This window comes from Gasterosteus aculeatus, chromosome 12, assembly GCF_964276395.1.
Source record: "Gasterosteus aculeatus chromosome 12, fGasAcu3.hap1.1, whole genome shotgun sequence".
Classification (NCBI taxonomy): Eukaryota; Metazoa; Chordata; class Actinopteri; order Perciformes; family Gasterosteidae; genus Gasterosteus; species Gasterosteus aculeatus.
Genome location: NC_135700.1, coordinates 6925013 through 6946547, shown reverse-complemented (window position 1 = coordinate 6946547; position 21535 = coordinate 6925013). Strand labels below are relative to the sequence as shown.

Below are 21535 nucleotides of genomic sequence, written 5' to 3'. Positions count from 1 at the left end.
CTCTAAGCTCGTAAATCCCTTTATTTTTCCATTATGCACGAAAGCTTCTCTAGGCACTTCGCTTAGGAGATGGAGAGATTAGTATTTTACAACGATAACAATTCAGTGAAGGATTTCAAATGTTGTGTGAAAAGCAATATTTATGTAGGCGATTACAGATTACATCACAACATGCTATACAATAGTGTTACAGGATCAGTCATTACTCCACCTGCATCTGGTTGTCCCTTTAACTTTTATGTTGTCAGGCAGAGACAAAAAAAAACGAGGCTGCGTGCCGACCAGAGCTGATTCAGTGTTTGTCATCACATCAGTGGGGCGGAATGGGAGGCCGGGGGTAACTGATCACATCGGCTCCGACAGGAACCGCACACAAGACTCAAAGAGAACCTGCACCCTCATGTATTTATAATAACACAAGTCCAAAGTAGATGTGTTTCAGTTCACGTCACATCCGTAGTTTCCATTGTAGTTGTAAGAAAAATGCAAAGGTGCATCTCCAATTTAATATAAGAATATAGAAGTGATAAAAGAGGCTTTTTACTGGGTGTGTTCAAGGTGTCATGTTCATATGAAATTAATTGAAAAGCATTTAATTGTATATGTTCTTGTTTTGGTGCTTTTTCAAATGTTTTCACCACCATTTATTCATAATCTACTTATGCTTAAATACTTCAACTGTCCACCAGCTATATCATATAGTATATAAATCATATCACATCATATATTGAACGAGTGATCGCAGAGAGGCCCGGGAACGAGACCTACAGAGTCGCAAATGAAGGAGAAGATTGTCACACTTCAAAAACCACAGTGGGATAGAGAAGATAATGGGAAACTAGAATAAAAATGTGCCGAGGTGGATGATTGAGAAGGAGGAGGAGGAGCTGGCAGAAAGGGTGACGAGCGAATGGAGGGAAAGCCGAGAGCGGCATCGCATCCCCGTGTGATCTTAAGTGGGAATTATTCCCATCGCAGTCAGTTCTCTCTCCACTCTGCTCCGTCTAATCCTCCGTCTCCCACTACTGCTCTCGACGTCTTCACCTGCGTCGGCCTTCCTCTGCATCTTTCTCTATAAGTCCCAGTCTCTTGAACGTGTTTGTCTTCCTGTACCTTGGATAATATACAACGACATCGGTAATGTGGGAACGCAACCTGCTCTCTCCTACAGAAATGTAAAGTTAAGCTTCACCTAAGAACCCATCCCGGGAAACTCACCTGGTGAGCTGCAGCAACCTCAGATATACGTACACGTGGATCCACATAGTTATCATAGGAAATACAGCTTTTAGAACGGTTATAAACGTTGTGTCGTGTTATTGAGGTGTTTGCTTCTGCTGAAAGGTGGTCTACCGTGATCGGAGTTATGTTTTCTCTTTCATCTTTTGGATATCTGGATGTGACTTACCCAAGTGGATTGAATTAATTCCATGTTTACAGTTGATTACACATGTATGTACGTATTGTATCAGCGATGAAAAAGTTCAGTTGGTACAGTTCAGTTTTTGTTCTTGGGCTGACTTTTTAAAATCATTTATCAGAAAGAAGCTGTTCCAAAGTCGCTCCTATTTGCTGATATAAGTCTCTTGTGATATGACTGAACCTGGCTAACACTGCGTTTATTGCTATGTGTGTTTAATGTGTTTACCAAATCTACCATACAGTTATTTATCGCTATGGATCAATTAGATAGAAAAATCAGGGTTGCCACGTTGCCAATGGCAACCTCTCTAAGATAATGGCAAGTGTATCTGTGGTGGGAATAAGCACTTGAGTCCACAAAGCCTCCATTTACAGTGACTTACTGGAGTCATTTTTACTGGTATTTTATTTACCAGTCAAGTATCAGATTAAAAAAAACACACCAAGAATGTTCATTACATATTGCAATGAATCTTATATTGTTTAAACCCGCTGAAATTGGACAGTTAAGTATTTTAATTTCTCAAAATATAATTTGACTAAAAATCATACTTTTTAGTTTTGTCAACAAAAAGCTGATGCCCGGTCGCCATTGTGGCGATTTCAAAGCCAGTGTTGAGCTCTCCGTGTCTGTAGATTGAAATTGAAATTGAATCTTTTTGCCTCAGTGACATTTTAAACAGAAGACCGACCTCTCCACAAAACATGCCCTGCATGAGACCTGCTGGAACAGGACCAGGTATTATGAATAATAATGTAATGTGTCCCAGCATCTTCCACAGGCTGAACGCATTTGACTAAACCTGAGGCACGTGTGCACGTTGCGCCTGTGTGTGTGTGTGTTCATGGATGCATCGTGGGAATCCGTCCACCCGCCCGTGTTTGTGCGGCAGTGGTTCGGTTTCCAGAGCTAGACTCCTAATGAATGCACAGCATATGCCAGACAAAACAGGCCATCTGCCTTATCACTGAGGTAATTGCATTTTTCAAAGTGACAGCGGCCGATGCATAATTCATCATTAGGTAAAGCACAACGATGTCCCACAACCAAGTGTGTCAGCTCCCGTCCCTGCAGGTAGGATGAAGGGGGGCCGCGGCGCGCCGCAGCCAGCAGCTCACCGCAATAGGGAGATTCTCTTCAGACGACGAGACGGGAAACGTGTTTGGAGGTGATATTTAAAGTAGGAAAGGCTGTCGTGCTGCCCAGGAGAGAGAGGGAGGGAGGGAGGGAGGGAGAGAGTGTGTGTGGGTGGATGTGTGTGTGTGTGTGTGTGTGTGTGTGTGCGCGTGCATGCAGGTAAGTCAGCATGTTAACAGGACAGCCTATTTCTCTCTGCTCTCCCCCCCGGCATTCTTTCTCCACTCATCTTATTATTATATTATTTTGTGCAACCTCTTCTCCTCTCCCTCTTTCTGTCTGCTTCATTCTCCACTCAACACTCTGCATACATTTTGCACTGTTTTTTTTTTCTTCTTCTTTTTCAACCTTCATTTCCCCTTGGTGTGTGTTTTCTTTCCTTCTTTTTTCACAGGCTGTTTTGTCTTGTTTCCGACCAGCCTGCTGAGCTTTCTGACTCACTCTGCTCTTTTGAGCTAACATCCTTCATCACTTTCTCTCTGCGTCTCAGACTCCTGCACACCTGCAGGTATCGGGATGCTGCTCGGCTAGTTGAGATCAGCGTTTTTTGGAGGTAGAATCACTTAATAGCTTGTATCTGCGTTGTGACAGAGATCCCTCCAGATCATATTAATGAGGTAAAAATACGGCAGATCTCCACAAACAAGCAGCCTTTGTTTTGGTTTTTATCCCTGGTATTAAGAAATATCCTAATCCATATGCAAATGGTGGAGTCTCCTGGGTTCATAGTTTCAAAAGATCCAATATCAATTTGCATATTTCAATATGCAATTGAATGGAAATCCCAAGTACATCTGACATTAAAGTTCCCTTCATTGAAGGTAAAACCTGCGTCTTATTTTCCCAGTACATGCTATGCAGTCTAGATGCATAAGTAGTGCTCTCAATTATAAGCACCCACCCACAGTGCTTCGAACTAATTAGCACTATATTTTTTTGGAATACATTTAAATGCTACCAAATGTTTTCAAACTCTGATTTATATTCAGCTGTGAGTGAGTGTGGGGGGTGCACTGCATGAGGTGAGAGGGGCGAGTGCACGCCAGTCTCTTCTAATACCAACATGAAGTTAGTCATTGTTAATAGTTTGGGTCGCTGATCTGATCGTCTGTGGCACCCGGCACCCCCCGAACATGCATGGTCCACCCGTGTTTACTAGGTTATTGCGTTCTGAGGTTTTCTTCGGTGTCAAAGTACTGATTACTGTATCAGTGATGATTGTCTGCACGGACGTGGATTCATTGCTAGCTGGAACTGTTACGGGTACTTTGAATTGGGGTAAATTGGCCAAAATGTGTGAACGATTACAAATATGGATTATTAAATAGTAGTCCCTAAATGGACGGAAACAGGGCTGTTGGTGAGGCACAATTGACATAATTTGTCTGAGGGCGACCTCAGTGTCAGACTTTGTAAAAGATCACATGCTTTCACATTCGTAATTGGGTTTTTGCACTACCACAAACTAGAACATCGCTTTAAACAATGGCGGGTAAATGAAATCCAACCGTAACATTTTTTGATCTATGGTGATTTGTAGGACCGTATGTGTGAAAGTGCCGGAGATGCACTCCTCTACCCTTTGACCAGTGTAAATAGGTTCCAGGCTACAGAGATATGGAGAGAGATATTTTACAGACAAGGAGCCCTTGCTTTAAAATGACACTCTCGAAGGAGGAGACCTACGTCAAATCCCACATGTCCCCTCCCAATATTACACCTTTAACACACAAATACACTATTGCATAAAGCACACAGTTCTCTGTCGGATTTTGGGGGTCTGTAATGAGTCGCAGGCCATCGGCAGCATCCCACCATGTGTGTTGTCACTATTGCATATTGTGATTTGCATAGTTATTGGGGAAGTGTATGAATGCTAATGTGTCGTAATGCAAATCTGCACTGTCTCTCTCTCTCTCTCGCTCTCCATTCCTGGGCCCCGTCTCCCCTCTTCTCAGCGCATGAACCCACACCTGCAGTGTCCTCTCTCTGAGCATCTCGCAGCCAATCTCCGTCACGCCGCGCACTGTCAGCGGGTTCGAAAGATGAAAAGAGGGAGGCGGGCAGGCAGGGAAGGAGGGAGAGGATGATGGTGAATAAAGTGGAGGAGAGATGGACAGAGAAACCGATGCATTAAGACTTGAGGAGGGAGTAATAAGGGGAGTGAGTTACTGACAGAGAAGTGAGTCGGAGAGGAGCAGGGGAGAGGGAGGGAGGGGAGGAGAGCATGACGGGGAATAAAAGAGAGACAGATGAAAAGATGGATGAAAGATGGTGTATGGAGGTAAGGACATGTGGCACCAAGGGAAGAAGAGCGTGTGTGTGTGTGTGTGTGTGTGTGTGTGTGTGTGTGTGTGTGTGTGTGTGTGTGTGTGTGTGTGTGTGTGTGTGTGTGTGTGTGTGTGTGTGTGTGTGTGTGTGTGTGTGTGTGTGTGTGCGCGTGCAGCAGAGCTGACAGCAAACACCAGAGACCGAATGGGGAGTGACAACCTCTGCAGGACCTGATTAGCACTCATTCTGTCCCCCTCCCCATCTCTTCCCATGTCTTTTTGTTTTCTCTCCTCCCAGTAGCTCGCCGGCTACACACCATCCCACACTGCAGAGCACGGGCGTGCACTCGGTGTGCACTCGGTGTGCACTCGGTGTGCACTCGGTGTGCACCCGGTGTGCACCCGGTGTGCACCCTTGCAGTTATTACACAATTTTCTGTTAACAATATACGAGCCCCGGCCATCACCAGGGTTCTTTTGTCAGACTGGAGACGAACCCACGGATGACTTTGTACCAAAGTTCTTTGAGCTGAGTAGTACTCCAAATGGCGGCTAAAATGATCTTTTAAGTGTTAAAGTGGTAAGTCAATAGACATATAATTAAGTGATGGCTTTCGTAATCCAATATTGGTTTATTTAGAAAAGCACTGAAGATTAAGTGGTCACAGCTTTCCGAGCAGGAGTGTCTGCTGGCTTCCATTCATTTCATACATAGTAAATTCAACGTGGTGACTTTTTTTCCCTGTCAGACAGCATAAGCATTCTTAAGACATCACTTCAGGCCAAGAAATTTGAAATGGTAATTTGTTATTATTCTAATTTTCTAAAAGATGTGTGGATAAAATGCATAACAAGTGCATCATTTCATGTTTAGTCCTCATTTTCATTCATTATTACAGTGTTCTGCAATTAAAATTTGAACGAACCGCAGTTTACGTTATGAAGAGATTTCCTGATATTCTATCCCACAAATAGCTCTTCTCTGTATTTATGTCTGTTATGTCGGCATGTATTGTGATATTTCTATCCAGATTTGGCAGCTTGGAGAATATAACTTCATTTTCAATGAGGCTCGTTGTCAACCACAGACATTTTGACATGTTTTCTTATGATTTTTATAATGCAACAGTACAAGAAGAACCTGTTCACTTATTATCTTGAGCAGCACATCTGCTCGTCCGTCACACTTGGTCCCTCCACCACGCGGCTCGGTGGTGGAGGGACGGCCACTGTCCTCCTCGCCGGCTTTTTGTACCGTCATTCATCATCAGTGTCACTCGCTTTTCCATTTCACGTGGCGCAACATCTGTTCGCGGGCGCTGCTCTCGCCCCGTTGAAAAAACGACTCGGCGACTCAGAGACGCGGTGCGGCGAGAGAGAAGCCCAGAAGCAGTTTGCTCCCTCTGCGTCTGGTGTCAATCAATAAAAATGACTTGACTATTTTGTGTAACAATCGGAACTGCAACTAACCGTGATTTTCACCGTTTGTTTCGATGACTCGTTTGATCCGAAGACAAATACCCAAACAATGCCGCTCGCCCACGTGGGTTCTGTTCTCAGGAAAGGTCGGTTAGGTTCATGCACGAATGAGACAATTCAAGTCATTCAGTGCACATGTACACACATCCGATCACCAATCTATTAGAACAACAGCCGACGTTACCACATAATATGCTGCAAAACCAAAGTGCGTCCATCATCCCTGTAACACACAGTGTTCCTTCCGCGCTTCCTGCCCGGCGACGTCGTGGACGTACCAACGGCGGCGCTCTGCAGCCCGGGCGCGTTGCGTGACTAATCTGCAGGCCTTAAGTGAACACGAGCAGCCTCTGCTTTGCTTCAGCATCCTCACAATGTGTAGTCACAGGATTTACCGAGTTGAAGACCCCGAAGAAAGGAAACCAACAAGTAGATCACACGTCTGTCCGCAGATGTAAACGTGGTGAAAGAAATATTTCATCATTCAGTTGACAACCCTTAATGAACGGTTGTTGTGTGTCTGTGTGTGTGTTTGGTAATCTGAAACTAGACTGCACACTGAGGCGCTCGCGCTTGGAAGAGTTGCGGTTTTGATTTTGGGAGGCGCTACACCCGCGTTCGTGCATTAGATGGAGCCTGTGCGGAATTCTGATAATGATTAATAGCGCTGAGAATCAGTGGAAAAAATGATTCTTAAAGTCAGCCGCTGTTGTTGAAAAGGATCAAAGAGCCGAGCGCCGCTCAGATGTGTGTGTTTTTTTTGTTGCTCGGAGGAAACAAGCAGGTGTTCTTGTGATCCGGCTCGCGCGTGGAGCAGGAGCGCTTACTTTGTTGCCAGAGAAGCGTGCGGCGTTGTGACGGAGGGAGATGATTAAAATAGGCCGTTTTCAGAAAACAAAAGATCCGTCCTCCCTCTGGTTTAGTCCAACATTGTTGCTACTCGGCCTAATTCTCTCTGTCTGTTTCCGGCAGATGGTGACGGCTACCAGGACCACCTCCTCCCCGTGTGTCTGGATGCCACCTGCCAGCGCGGCGCCATCTACATGGTCAAGTCGGGCTCAGCGGAGGTACATGGCGCACACGAGTCCTTCTAGTGGACTCGCCTGGTTCTTTTACTCAGCAAACCACTTGAACATGTATCACTCGTCTATGAGTTGGACTTTGAAGTGCGATTCTATTCAACCGATCATAACGCCTTTCTGTACTTGGATCTGTCAGACACCGCCTTGTTCTTTCCTCCACCTCACTGATTCTTCTAGTTCTTATTACATTCAGAGGAGGCGTAGAAACCAGAGTTGCCGAGGTTTTTAACCAAGGTTAGGAGATTTTTTTGAAGTGACTTTTGTAACCAGATGTGCTGGATCGGAACGTGGCTGTGCACGCATACGTGGGCCCACAGTTGATACTGTTGAAACGTCAGTGATTAGCGAACATTCCCGTCAATTCTTAACAATTAAAACCCTCTTATGTCATTTGAAAGCTTTTTGTTTTGAAGCAGCATGCGTTCGTTTCTCCCTCTTGTTTATTTCAGGACGGCATTGAACGCGCGGCTTACTGCTGTATAAACCTCGGGGGGCCGAGCCGGCTGGTGTCACTCTGTTTGCAGAGCCGTGTGAGATGGCAGTAACAGATACACGCGCGCGCTTCAATCCCATCTGAATAATACACACGTGCACGGATAAGCTCGCGCACAGCTGCTCTCAGAAGGACTCTCTCTCTTACACACACACACGCACGCCCACACACCACCTACGTAGCATCTTGTGTGATTCTTTTCAGTTGCATCCCACCAGTTGGCAGGAGACCCCACTCGCTCCGCTTCCTTCCTCTGCCACCAGAGAGGAAGCTTTTCTTTTTTCCCCAATCCAAAATAGAAATATTACACGCTTATCTGCATGTCCTTCCCTACTCACACACACACACACACAGACACACACAGCTGCTCACTCCATGTGGACGCTTTTTTTTGCCTGTCAGCAAAAGAAAAACAAAGAGGAGGAGTTATCTGCACTGATGGATGAAGTGATGAAGAGGAGCTCTTTGGTTATCTGCATAGCCATGTTGATGTCAGTTGTGCATCATTATTTGTGGTGCAAACACTGATATGAGCCAATAATATTGCCTGATCCTACACCACTGTGGGGGCGTGGCTCCGTGACAGCAGACGTCTCCCCATGAGGAGAGATCATTTTGTAGAAAGATGAGGGGTAAGAGAGGGAGGGAGGACAAAACAAAGCAAAAGAAAAGAGGTTATTAAATGAAAGGAGGGAGATGGAAAAAGAGACCGTGGGAGGGAGAAATAGGCGGCGGAGAAGTAATGGCGGTTAGTCGTCCCCTCATTGACACTTTTAGAGCAACCTCTCATCAGAGGGCGGAAAAGAGGGATGGAGAGTGAACTCCCGGTATGTGTGAGACATATGCGGCGACGTGGTGAGATGCTATCGGGCGATGCGCGGACGTCCCGCTGAGTAGAAACTAGTGTGTGTCTGTGGTCCAATCTCCACACGGCAATTTGCTGCTTCCCTCCGTGGCGCCTGCCTGTATTTGCGCAGGAGCTGCGGGCCTTTGCTTCACCGTATTAAATGAAACCACTCAGGAGGCATCCAGCAATCTGCTCGCTCCCTCCGCCGTCGTTACGGACACACTGATCACATTTATTGTGCTTTGCACCTCTTATTTCTATCTGCGCTCAAATTGTGCCGGTGGGTGTTTAGGCAGAGGAAGGCAAACCAACCTGACCTGTATGTCTTTTCATTAGCTGGAAGGAAACATCTGCTACACATCAGAATACATTCTGTGTGTGCCTCAAAGACCAGTTTCAGCACACAAATGCAGTGTGTTGGTCATCCTATATGCTACATGATATATATATATCATGCTGCGATTCCTAATTGGCGGCGTTTGCCGGAGCACCGGGCCGTTGGGTCTGCGTCTGAAATAGTCCCACACTTAGATGGTCACGGGCGAGGTCGCTTCTAATTGACACGCCGTTGCTCGGAATGCAAAACAATATATATTCTGGACATATTTTACCGTGACGAATGGCATCAACCCTACCGGGTGATACTGTATATGCTGTGAGTGATATAGTGACATCGCCTGTGTGGACGAATGACAGAGAGCCCTCTATACGCAGGAGCTGTTACAGTTTCTGACTAGACGCCCGTCCATCGCATTGCTTCTCTTGCTTCACCAGCACGCAAGGTGGCCTAGAGTCTGGAGGGGTTGGGTGGGGTGACGCTTGGTCGTCTCGTTGATCTTTTGTAGAAACAAAACGTTTAGAAGTGGGATTTTCCCCTGATTTAATATCGTAGTACAAAGCAAAGGAATTTCTACAGCTTTTGTGAACCACACATCTCATTTCAGGCATCAAACCTTAAGCCAGTGAGACGCTCCATCCAGATCAAGCGGTAATAGCCGGTGTTAATGTGACCATCTATAGTGACTGAAACCAGAAGGGGTGGAATGAAGCTTTCTCATACACATTCCTTAAAGAGTGAGCGACCCTGACTCTTTGCACTCCCCAATGTTGACTCTATATTGCCTGAAGAAATTAAATCCTAGCTAAGTTAACAATGCTGCCCTTCTGACGTTTACAATTTGGTGTCGTGATCATTTTGTCTCTTGTCCTTCAGTGGGGACAAAGTCACCTCGCTCTAAGCCTTGCTCAATGTCAATGTAAGAAGCTTTTTTTTCTTCTTCTTTTTGTGGTCCATTGGTAACGCTCCCAATTTACACACACGCACCAGTGCCAAGCGCACACACCGCCCCCGTGAAGACCGAGCCAGCTGCCCACGCCGTGTACGGGGCTGCCAGTTTGAGCGAGACGGCCTCCTCCCCGTCCTCCCAGTCGCTGGTCAGAGAGGTGACACTGGCGGGCAGGTAGCAGTGTCCCCTCCCTGCCTTATAGCAGGTAGACCGACATATGGTCTCACTCCGTCTCTCGCGCAAACTGCCTCTCACCAGAGAGAAACTATGATCTCATCTGCACCAGTTGATTAACAGCAATCTGTGTACTGGCAGTGGTCGGGGCAGTGATGTGTGTCTGTTAATGCAAATCACCACGGACACCAGCCGCTAACACCTCGCATCTACTCCACCAGAAATTAATTAAGGATTTTCTTTTTTTTAATTGCACGGAATCTTTTCACGCCTTTGTCTGATGGCCATGAAGTCGACTCTTGTGACCTTCACCAAAAGTATAAATTAAGTGTAATATACAGTGTTCATGTTGGTAGCGATCAGGCTGCCACTCGTTGGAGTAGATCTAGACAAGTTCAGTTTACCTCATTAAACCCTCTCATTATCTTTGTCTGGGTTTAAGAGGGAGAACATGGCGCAGGAGAGGAGAGGGTACTGCAGCAGTAACCCCTTTACGTCGCGGCGTGCCACGTAGTGTAGCAGAGTAGCTCTGCTCGGGCCCCATGCCGTCCTTCAGTGCCAGCTCTAATGTGATAAGCATTGCAGTCATTATACCGGCGGCATCATAAAAGCTATTGCTTCATTACACACCTGTTTTTTTTCCGCTTGTTGTTTTTGAGCATTTTATTGCCTCAGACGGCCTCGTTGTCTGTCGCCTCCCCGCATCACCTCATAAACTCCACCTCCGCCGCAGGCCTCCCACGTTTTAATTTCTTGGCCTAATGAAGCGGGAGCGCCCTCCGCCAAGTCGAATCAGTGGGAATCTAAAAGCGTGCTGTTGCCTTTTTTTCACTTTAGTCATCAGCGAAGCCGGGAGAGCGATTTCATGTCGGGGGTCTGTGTTTGTTCCCCAGCTTGTTTTTTTATGTGCATTTCAATAGGCGTGCTTCCGTGCTCTACGTGTGTGTGCATGTGTGCGTGCGCAGAACCCCACAATGCGCTGTCTGCACGCGGCTGCGATTCCCGACTGCTTGATAAAAAGCAATTTGTATGCGGGAGCCGTCCCCTCGCTGCCATTAAAGGTATCAGGTTACCTCGCGAGTACAAATCCCATCATCGTCTTCATCTCCATTACCTCGGTCATTTGGATGCGCGCACTCAACCACGCACACGCACAAGGCCACACACGGACCCAATTCGGCGTTAATACGTTGACATTTGAACCAGCGAATAGGGAGTTGTTTAGACCGCGGGACGCTCTGTGTGACTGCGACGTCAGGAGGGCCGATAATTCCATAAAGACACACACTTGACATTATTCAAATACTCTGTTATATTTAGTGATTAAATGTCAAAACTTTCACAGCCACAGGAGGAAGGAGTTACTGCCTCATGATTTATTTAAGGAGCACCTTTGTCGGGCTGGCTATCCGTTCTCAGATGAAGAAAGATTTCATTAGATTACAACCGTTAATATCCTCACGGAGGTCCTTATGATTTCCTCCCAATTCCCTGCACAATGCTGCGGAGCAATAAAAACAAACAGGGGTTTGGGGCAGGAGGGGGGGGGGGGGGGGCTGCTGTCTTGTGTTGCAGATGAAAAATGGCTTACAGGGTGCGTACTCCATTCTGCAACCCTTGATCGCATGACTTCCGCTTTCGCTGTCGGCCTTTTTGATAGCGTCTGCCAATTTACCTCAATTGCTTCAAGTGTTGTGTCATGCGCCTTTGCTCCTCCATACGTCCGCACAGTGTTATCATCCAATATCCGTCATTGGGTGTATGTTTGAGAGGCAATCAAGCTTTCTGCCCGGAAACAATATAACGTTTAATTTACAGCGAGACAGCCACGATGATGCCGCTCTTGCATTAATTAATTAAGAATATGGCAGGCTTAATTTGGACTAATGAATAGCGCTTGATTAAGTATCTATATCATGTTTCAAGGGTTCTGTGTATGAAAACATGCCTCGCTTATGTATTTTTTTTAGTCTCTTCATTCCAGCGTCTGTATTTTCTGTTGGCCGTTTATCTGCATTGGACTTTCTTTTTCCCGTCAGCCTTTTTCCATCCTCCTCTGCTCTGCCTTCAGACTGCCTGTAGCTAAATGACATTTGTTTGTGTATCAGCATCTCTCCTCCAGTTCAATCAGCAGCACCACAGAGTCCGCGTATGACCCGACGCGCGACAGCCATTCCAACATATTTTTTTCCCGCCACGTTGATGAGGTGCTGTTGGTATTCTTCACGCTCTTCCTCTCCCGCCCTCCAATCAGCGCTAGAAGAGAAGCGGCAGACATTGCACGGATTGCCTCGGGGGCCGACGCCAGCACAGGGGTCTGGCGATAAGGCCGGCGAGGGCCTCGGAGGGACCGATGGAGTCCAACGTGAAGATAACTCAGCAGGGAATTCATTTGCCCTGTGGACCAACCCCCCCCCCCCCCCCCCCTCCCCCCCAACAAAAAAAGATTGAGGACGTGGTGGCTTTTAAAAAAATGGTCCACCTTTCTCTCATTTTAGTTATTTTTATCACTTCCTTCATCTCTCCTCCATCACTGCCCTACTTTCAGAATCAGCAGATGGCTTAACCTGCTTACCTGCATGTGTTTAATACTGGTTCCACCTCTTTGAATGTTCCCAGTATGTGCGCGTCTCTCTCTCTCTCTCTCCATTTTTTAGATTAGATTCAACTTTATTGTCATTGCACATGGTACAAGTACTGAGGCAACGAAATGCAGTCCAATCCATATCTCTGCCTGCCACCAACGCAGTGGTCATTTCCAGCACTCCCATCCACTCCGGCCGGCAAAGATCATCAAGGCCTCGCGCCCGTGCGGTGGGCAGGCGGCCTCGCAAAGTGTATCGCAACACCACTCAGCGGCCATTCAATGAGAGCTTGACTGGGCCTCTTCTCCTGTGAAAAATGGCTTTGTCACTCCCCTGCTTTTCGGACGCCATCTGCACGGCACGTAGGGGAGCATAATTAGTATCGTCCTCCACTCACTTCTGCCCAGTAGAGTCGGTCGGTCCAAGTGACAAAACATACAGGCCTTGAAGGTTAATGCAATGTTGAAAAGTTTCTCCCTTCAAAATAAAAGTCATGTGCCTGTTTACGACTAAACTAGGTAATTCATTGCATGAATTGAATGAACAACAACAAACACAAAAACATCAATTGAATTGAAGCTCACATTGAATTCTTTCTCCAGTTATACCGGTACAACTAAATACACACTTTATGCTTTCTATTCGCATGCAATGCAAATCAACCATCATTTCAAAATCCATAATAGAACTATAGGAATTATGGCGGCTGATACTAGATTTTTGAAGACAATGCTGACGCATGACCATAAGTTTGTTACTCTATAAACAAATCTAAGTAACAGCCAAAAGTTTTAACATTAACAGATAACAAGTCCCTTGGATTTGGTTCTTGAGCCAAGATAAGTGAGTAATTTCACGGTTGAATGGATCGATCCGGGCGTTGTCTTTCTCTTGGGCCGAAAAAATATATTGGTGGCTCTTTATTCAAGCGATGCCGACCGTAGATTGGCATTTCTCAATTGTAAGCTTTATTTGCAATTCACTGACTGGTATTCCATTTATTTTGTCCACCCCATTTAGGTCAATAAAAGTAGACTGAAGCGCCTCTTTGCAATACAAACTAATTGCAGCCTCACTAGTTATAGTTTTAATTATTCGCTTTATATAAAAGAGCATTTCATTGATTCAATCTCCATCTGAAACATTTCAGATAGGTGAGCATTAAAACAGACGCAAAGGAACAATTTAGAACAGTGTAGTTATTAGTGTAGCTAATCAACCTCTTACGAAGTGACAAGACTTGTAACAAGACTGTATCAGTCTAATGAAGACCACAATTATAGATTAGATTAGTTACTCTAAACCGAACGTCCGGTACTGAATGGCGATGCACGCCACTCCTCGTGGATCTTTGTTGTGTCCTAATGGAGCTTGGGAGGGAGGGTTCGGGACGATAATTCAGTGACCAGCACTTAGTGAAAGAGAATACGTCACAACTTAAATACCTCAAACCAGCGTGTGCCGACGCGGCCGCGAAGTGAAGTGGCTTTGATATTAAGCGAGAGCTGGTATGGATCTCCACGGCGTTCGCTGAAAGCACTCCGTGATCTCCCGCATGCTTTGATTCTTACCTTCCGGATACGTCAGTCGCTTGCGGTATTACAGCCGGGCCCTTGGGGGCCGGCCTTGGCATTTGAATTGTGAAGATGAGGGAAAGACGCCTCGTTAGAAAGGTGGGAGAGCTCGTTCCGTCCTCGGTTGTGACGTGGGATGGCGGCATTTAAGAGTGTGGGTGGGTTGGGTGAATGATGACGTGTTAAAGCGCTGTGAGGGGTCGGAAGACCAGAAAAGGCGCTTTAGAAGTACAGCCCATTTACCATTTACCACTGCAGGCTGTGAGCAGGCACAAAGCCGCTGATTCACTGCAGTCTATTACGAGGCCAAAGGAGCGTTTATAGAGAAAGTACAATTATTTTATCGGGATCAATCCCATTCAGACGGGTTCCTTTGATTATATTCCGCCTGGTTCAGATTGGTTCAGTCACAACTCGGGTCCTGTGCTGCTTTTTCTATCAGGCTTTGTTTTTGTTTTTGTTTGTGGAGTTGCTAAATTGAGGATTTACACGTCTAAGGGAGCAAATAATGTGTTTTGCTTTGTGCTCTCGACAAAATGCTTTTCTCCAAGTTTTGCTTTAGCCTGAGTTTGCACTTGCACAACGCTAGAGATTGCAATAGGCTGGGCAATCTAGGAATGGACTTCAATCATATTGTTATGTGGCTTCAATGTTAAGTGTTTCACAGTCATATTTGAGTTTGTTTTTCACCGTTAAAGTGCTCCTGAAACTCTCGCCAGAGGTGTGTTATTGGAGTGCTCTTACTGCAGCGCCATGGATTTGTGTCGTTAATGTCCTTCCCCCGCACCATCGCTCTCATCCACTGGAACGAGCCTTTCTGAGTGGTTTAAAAATTGTCCTTTTGGGGGAGGGGGAGCGGGGGTGGTCGTAACACACGGCGAATGGGAACGTATTTGGTTCCCATCACCTTTTTATAAAACCCGGGTCATGCCTTGCGCTGCTTGGATGTGGGTCTGTGATGTAAGCAGCTTTGTCCATGTGAAAGAAACGGCATGGGGAGACCTGGCTAACATGTTGCTTGTCTTAGTTGCCCAAACTGCACGTCGTGGTGGAAAATATTGCCGATAACAAGTCCATAATATGCTGAGATGAAAACATGTCACACAACCCGTCTTACAGCGTGCAGGCAGTCTGCATGTCAAAGAACAGAACTAGAAAACTGTTCTGTTGTCTAATACAACGTATACAGAAACAGCTACACAGTTCACACAAAGGTCTAGGTCTTAAATATGGGATTATTTCTTCCTCTTCTTCCCTTGTTATCCTTTGTATTTTGGCGTATTTGTGTCCACCTTCCAAGAAATGCCTGATGGAAAAGCATCGCCGAGACCTGCATTACAATGCCAGTGTGAAAACCAGGTATCGCATATTATGGTCAAGTGCAGAGATTACAATTTAATGGTCTTCACGTCAAACGGACTTAGTTTGCTTTGGAATTTTTTTCCTCACACTGAATAATTTACCGCTGGAAGAGTGTGAACTGGAGGCAAAACACAAACCATCCAGGTAGAAAAGAGAAGAATAGAGAAGAAAAGAATAGAAGCCCTTTGATGCTGCTCCGGTGTTAATTGATTCTAAAAGTACTGCATGGGTAACGTTTTATTCATATTATTATTCAGTGGGTTTTATTCTCCATCTTATGTTGTGCCTTCATGTGTTCTATCTAATTCAATCTGGGCGACGGTGGCGAATGCCGTTGACAGGGTGCGCCGGAAACCGCAGGGTTGTGTGTCCCTGAGCAAGACACCGGACCCCTAATGGCTCCCCGGACAAAATGTAAAAAAAACATTAAACATGCAATGCAAGTGGCTTTGGATAAAGGAGTCGGCTAAACGACATGTAATGTAATCCTATACGATTCACAAGTAAGAACGGGCCTGAATGTCTGCTGTTTGTGTTTTACTACATTGAGTACTGCTGTTCTCTACATTTACTCCTCACGATTGAGTCCAGCGTGGCCTCCCTTAGTTCCCGGGGTTGATGTGTGATTTTGTTTTTTGTTGCAGTGGGTGCCGGTGCTGCTGGATTTCCAGCGCAGGGAAACGATTTGGAGCTTCGTGCCGGGGAAACCCAGCCAGCCCTTGGCGCTGCACTTTGGGGACTACAACCTGGACGGCTTCCCCGACGCCCTGGTGGTCCTCCGCAACACCAGCGGCAGGTAGGACAGATGTTAAGAACTCGTTAAGACGGGCGTGCGAGGTCTTTTTGTCGGATCATTTTGGATGGGACACACGCGCACACGGAAGGTAGAGTCAACTTCGGTTCCTCTGGGGCCTCATTTAAAGTGACATCTAGTAAATTAATGAGATATTTCTGAAACTCAGCTAATCCTTGCTTGGCAGCGGGGGGGCCTTGGAATCCTGTCAAGTAGGTCCCTGAACCCCACTCCAGCTAATCGTCTCAGTGTGCTCGACTTCATCGGGGCAGAGGCAGGCGGCCTCAGCATGTCCAGGGACGCCACGCAGTCACATACGGACGCTGCTTGCTTTGTCATCACACAGAACGGGATTATAGAAGAATATCCTCACTAACGCTTCCTTCAATTTGTCACCCACATTCCAACGTGTGGTGTAACATTCCCCGTTTTGATGAGATTACACTAACTATGGTATTCCAACAGAACACAAAGTGAAATTGTTTGGAACCTAATAACTCGTACGCGTATTTAAATGGATTATGTAAATCTGTTCTGCCTTCTAAAGTAAATTTTATTTAATTTATTCCCCACTACAACAATTTGGAATATACATTTTGATGCTGATTCACATACGTAAAACTATGTGTACAAAAGTAGATTGATTAAATATTCTGTCATTAATAAACCCTGAGATATCAGCTGAAGTATAATCGTTGGCATAGATGAAGGTGATTGTTGCCTCTTTGACCTCCATGCAAAACAGTCCTTGACTGCAGGATACGGATATCATGTGTGTGACATTGTGGAATAATGAAGAAGTGATTAACATCCGGTTCATTCGAGCAAGGAGCGGGACAGGACACCGCCACGGCGAGGCTGTTCTTCAGCGTTCGGACACGGCGGCTGATAAGCCGGCCGTTTTTAAAAGTCACCACGGCATGCGCCGGGACGCGAGCACCACACGGGTGTGTGCGTGTTGACGGACCTATTCACGGATTATCTGGCCAAGGAGATGAAGATAAGATAGCCAAAGGGGTCATGGCTGTGATTGTCGATGCATACTGATTGTTTTCTGTGTGTGTGTGTGTGTTTTAATGCTGGTGTTGTGTCAGGAATAGTAAGATGTTGGGAAATAGCTCCAAAAGATTCACAGACACTCGCACATGTACTGGTGAATTCTACTTTCCTTGTCTAGGCTCTATGTAATCAGCAGTAAGTCCTATCGGGATTAACTCTTTGCAGTCGCCCTCATCTAGAAATGACTTCGGCTGTAATCACAAAAGCTATAGCTTGGCACCCCCTCCACACACACACACACGCCCTCTTCCCTTCCATTTACTTTTCTCAGTTTAAGCCGCAGCATTGTAATCCCACACTGGGCCCGCGGATATTATTAGTGCTCCCCGATACAGTCTGACCCTTTAGAGCCACCATCATCATCAGGAAGGCAGAGAGGAAGGATGAGGAGACGATAAGAGGTCAGGGTTATAGGTCAGCACGTTAGAGTGTGTGGGTATGTTATATCAACGCCCCAGAGCAAGGCAGCGTCGGCCTATTGCTGCCCCACCAGTCAGCGCGTTGGTCCTTCGGGTGAAGACGCGCGCCTCGACAGGTCGTCTTTCAGCTTCTTTCTGTTTTTCCGTCCAGACGTTTTTCTTGAAATGCGCGCCGTCGACTCGCCCCGCTATCAGCAGCACACTGCTCAAAGCGAATGCCCTCTGCTTACCAAATATGTGCACAGCCCACATCTGATCTATTTTAACTCTCCAGCCCTCTCCCTGTTTCTCTCCCTCGTCTCCCGAGCCGCTCTCACTCCCGCTTCCTTCCGAGCGGTTATTTTTAGCGGCTTTTCAGATAAAAGTCCTGCCAGTCGGTGTCACTCCTCCTCCCGGCGAAATGAATGCCGATTTTTCAAATGATGAAAATGGGAAGAGTGAGTGAGGGGGAGAGATGAGCGTAATCGGGTTGAATCAGCGGAACGACGAGCAGGAGGAATAAATAGAGTCAGTAACGGACGCGTGAGGTCATTCCGTGATGTCGCTGAAGTTTGTGAAGCTTAGCTCTGACAAAACCTCCGGGGATATGTTTTCGTTACCTCAGAAGGAAATATTAATCTTTTTCACCGTTTATTGCCCAATTAATAAAACCCTGAAACACACCACAACGTACTTCAGGCCAAGCATCCATCCGAGAGTCCTCCTGCGCAGCCACAACCTCCAGCTCTTCATTGGGGTCGTCAAATCCTCCAAGGGCCAAATGGGATACCAAATCTCCTCCGCACGCTCCTCTTCGGCTGGGAGGGGGGGGGGGGGCGGCCTTCAGTAGACATTATAATCAGATGCTCGGCCTTTCCCCGAGGGTCACCCCGACACCCTTCAAACGCATTGCAGCGCGGTGATGTTGTTCTTTCAGTCCCCACTCAGATCTTACAGCCTCCAGGTGAACAACTAGAAATAAGTACACTTCGCCCTTTCCCGCCTGTCACTGCCTCGTCCACTTCTCTGAAGACCATATTTGCCATTTGTTCAGTCAATCCTGAATGAAAAGCGTCAAGTGCACCTCGCTCTCCGCGTCGGAGAAATAATGCTTGTGTCAGTTTATCATTTTGGCCTGTGTACTTAAAGCATTTGCAGTTCGAATGAATGTCACGCTCACACTAACTAACAAGCTTTTCTGTTTATTGAATAACACCTGTTGATGATGTCAGAAGCATCCATCACATTGTTTACTTTATCAGTCAGCACATACATACACGTTTTCCTTATTACATTTCATTGTGGATCATCTGGTTGACATCAACTGCTTAGCTTTTACCCCGTCCTTGGACACATGTCGGAACTCCAGATGATCCATTTGCAGACTGTATGGAGACGTAGCCATCAGGAGCTGCAGGCTTCTGGGTGCCCGCACATGTCCCTGTGTGTTTATGTTTTCATGTCTGTGCAGTGTGTCATTTTCCATCGGTAGCTCCTAATGTCGCACTCCTCGGGGTGCGCGTTATATCCGGGTCGAAGGACAGACTGAGCCTCCAGAATCTCTCGCTCTGTCATCCGCACGCGCGCACACGCGGACTCACACTGTCAGATCTCAACGCAGGGTGCAGGGCTCTCGCTCACTGCAGAAAGGAGTTCCTGTAGGTGTTTCAGTGCTATGCAGTATGCCAGCTTTGAGGAGACAGGAGGCGACACAATGAAAGAGACCGAGATAAGCTCTTTGAAAAAGAAACGGCGGAGTGAAAAAAATGAAGTCTTTTTCTTGTTTTTTTGTCTCTCCTTTTTGTTATCTTATCTCAGTGTGAGAAACTTTCTTCAGGAAAGCCTGGTGGTAAAGTGTAGTTCTTTCAGGTGCAGATGACAAAGCGCAGCGCTGCTCCACACACTCGCTTATGATCCAGATTCTTCTCTCTCTCTCTCTCCAGGCTTGGACTGCAGGGCCGTCCGACTATTCATCTACTTTATTTCTTTATTTTTCCCTTCACTCTTCTTTTGCTAAGCAGACTAGTTTGAAATATAATTGTACATCTGTAAAATCATGCTCGGCGGGTGCCTTTCAAGCGCTTTCTACAAAGTCAGAGGTGTCAAATGCATAATAGACGCCATGTTTTAACCAGAGATCATCAGATTAGCGTCGCTGCTTTTGCAGTCAGACAGTCGTTGTAAAATGATAATGACGTGTCTTTGTCCTCCCCGTCTGCACTGGCTGACGAGCAAGTGATAGTCATAGAGCAGAACACGGTGGTGTCAATGTTAACGTATCACAACCAGCAGTGATGTGCAGAAACGTAGTGACAGTGGACATTTGTATATCTGAAGTAGACTAATAAATGTAATCTGTCTTTTTTTATCACTCCTAATATATAAAATTGGTGTCATTTAGAAATTATAGAAGAAGAAAGAAGTTTTAAGATCTAAAATAATGACATTGTAAATAAAGATCACATTTCTGTATCAAAGGGGGGGCTGACAATCATATCTGTGATGATGTGTTCTTCATTCTTACTCACATCAAGACATTGTTGTAGATTCAGATGGTAATCTTTGTTGCTTTTAAAAACTAGCTTTTTGTGGGTCTGAGTGAGCACCACAGTAAATATGTAATGTGCGCGCATAGCACCCCTGTAGATTTTCATTTAATTCACCTTTCAGGCAGCAGTTAAGAGATGCGTATCAGCTGTGATGATGTGATATATCATCTATTTCTTAAATGTTGCTGCACAGCGTCTCTTACAACAGCACGCAGAGGGAGGCTGGATTTCTTCAGTCATACGTGCAAGTCCTTCCTTTTTTTCCAGGTACCTCTCCAGCATGCGACCCAATAACGCGACGCCTGATGGTATAGGCTTGTACGGTGATGGTGTTGGTCATTTCATCACATCCATGCGGTTATTAAATGGCACAGAGGTCAATGTGGTATCTGCCCGTGACGACTTGGATGCAATTACGTGCGCGCATCTATCTAACGTGCACATCAGAATGTGTTTCCCCGAGCAATCGAGAGCGGTTGCTTGCCTGTCAGCCGGATCAGTGGCACCACAGAGCTGAGGCTTTCTCAAAGTCGTCATCATCCACGGTGGCTTCTAACCTTACCAGATGGCCACCGGCCAGATGAGGCCGGCAGATTACAAAGAGCCATCGATATGTTGCTGCCCACTCGGGCACATGTGCATCATCCCCTCCATGCTGGGACACCACGAAAGTCCCCAATAAAACCAGAAAACGTCGCAGGATTTTTCGCTAGTCGCTTTCGACTGAAAAAGTCGTCAATAAGTCGCTGTACCAAATAATGAAGGCGCATCTTTTAACTCATAATTTCAACTTTTTCTCTCATTATTTTCTAGGCCAATTAGCGCTTCTCCCTCCGCAGCGACTACTACGTCCGTTGGACGGTTATTTTGCTGCGTTTATCAAAATATTGTCTAACATGAAACCGATCCGTGAGGCAAAAAAGGTTGTGGACCACTGAGGTAAAGGGGATTAACCAGACTCAACATAATGCATAACATTTTAGATATTTTAATGGGGAAATATTACTTTTAGCATGAATGATGT

At 46.1% G+C, this 21535-nt stretch overlaps 1 protein-coding gene across 1 annotated transcript in view; it reads left to right on the top strand.

Annotated features, from left to right (window-relative positions):
* The window catches only part of itfg1 (integrin alpha FG-GAP repeat containing 1), a 95292-nt gene that overhangs the window by 27668 nt on the left and 46089 nt on the right, over positions 1 to 21535 (top strand). Inside the window, exons 9-10 of the mRNA XM_040169035.2 lie at positions 7282 to 7376; positions 16357 to 16508. Of these exons, the coding sequence (XP_040024969.2) occupies positions 7282 to 7376; positions 16357 to 16508 (247 nt within the window). The remainder of the gene's footprint in view (positions 1 to 7281; positions 7377 to 16356; positions 16509 to 21535) is intronic.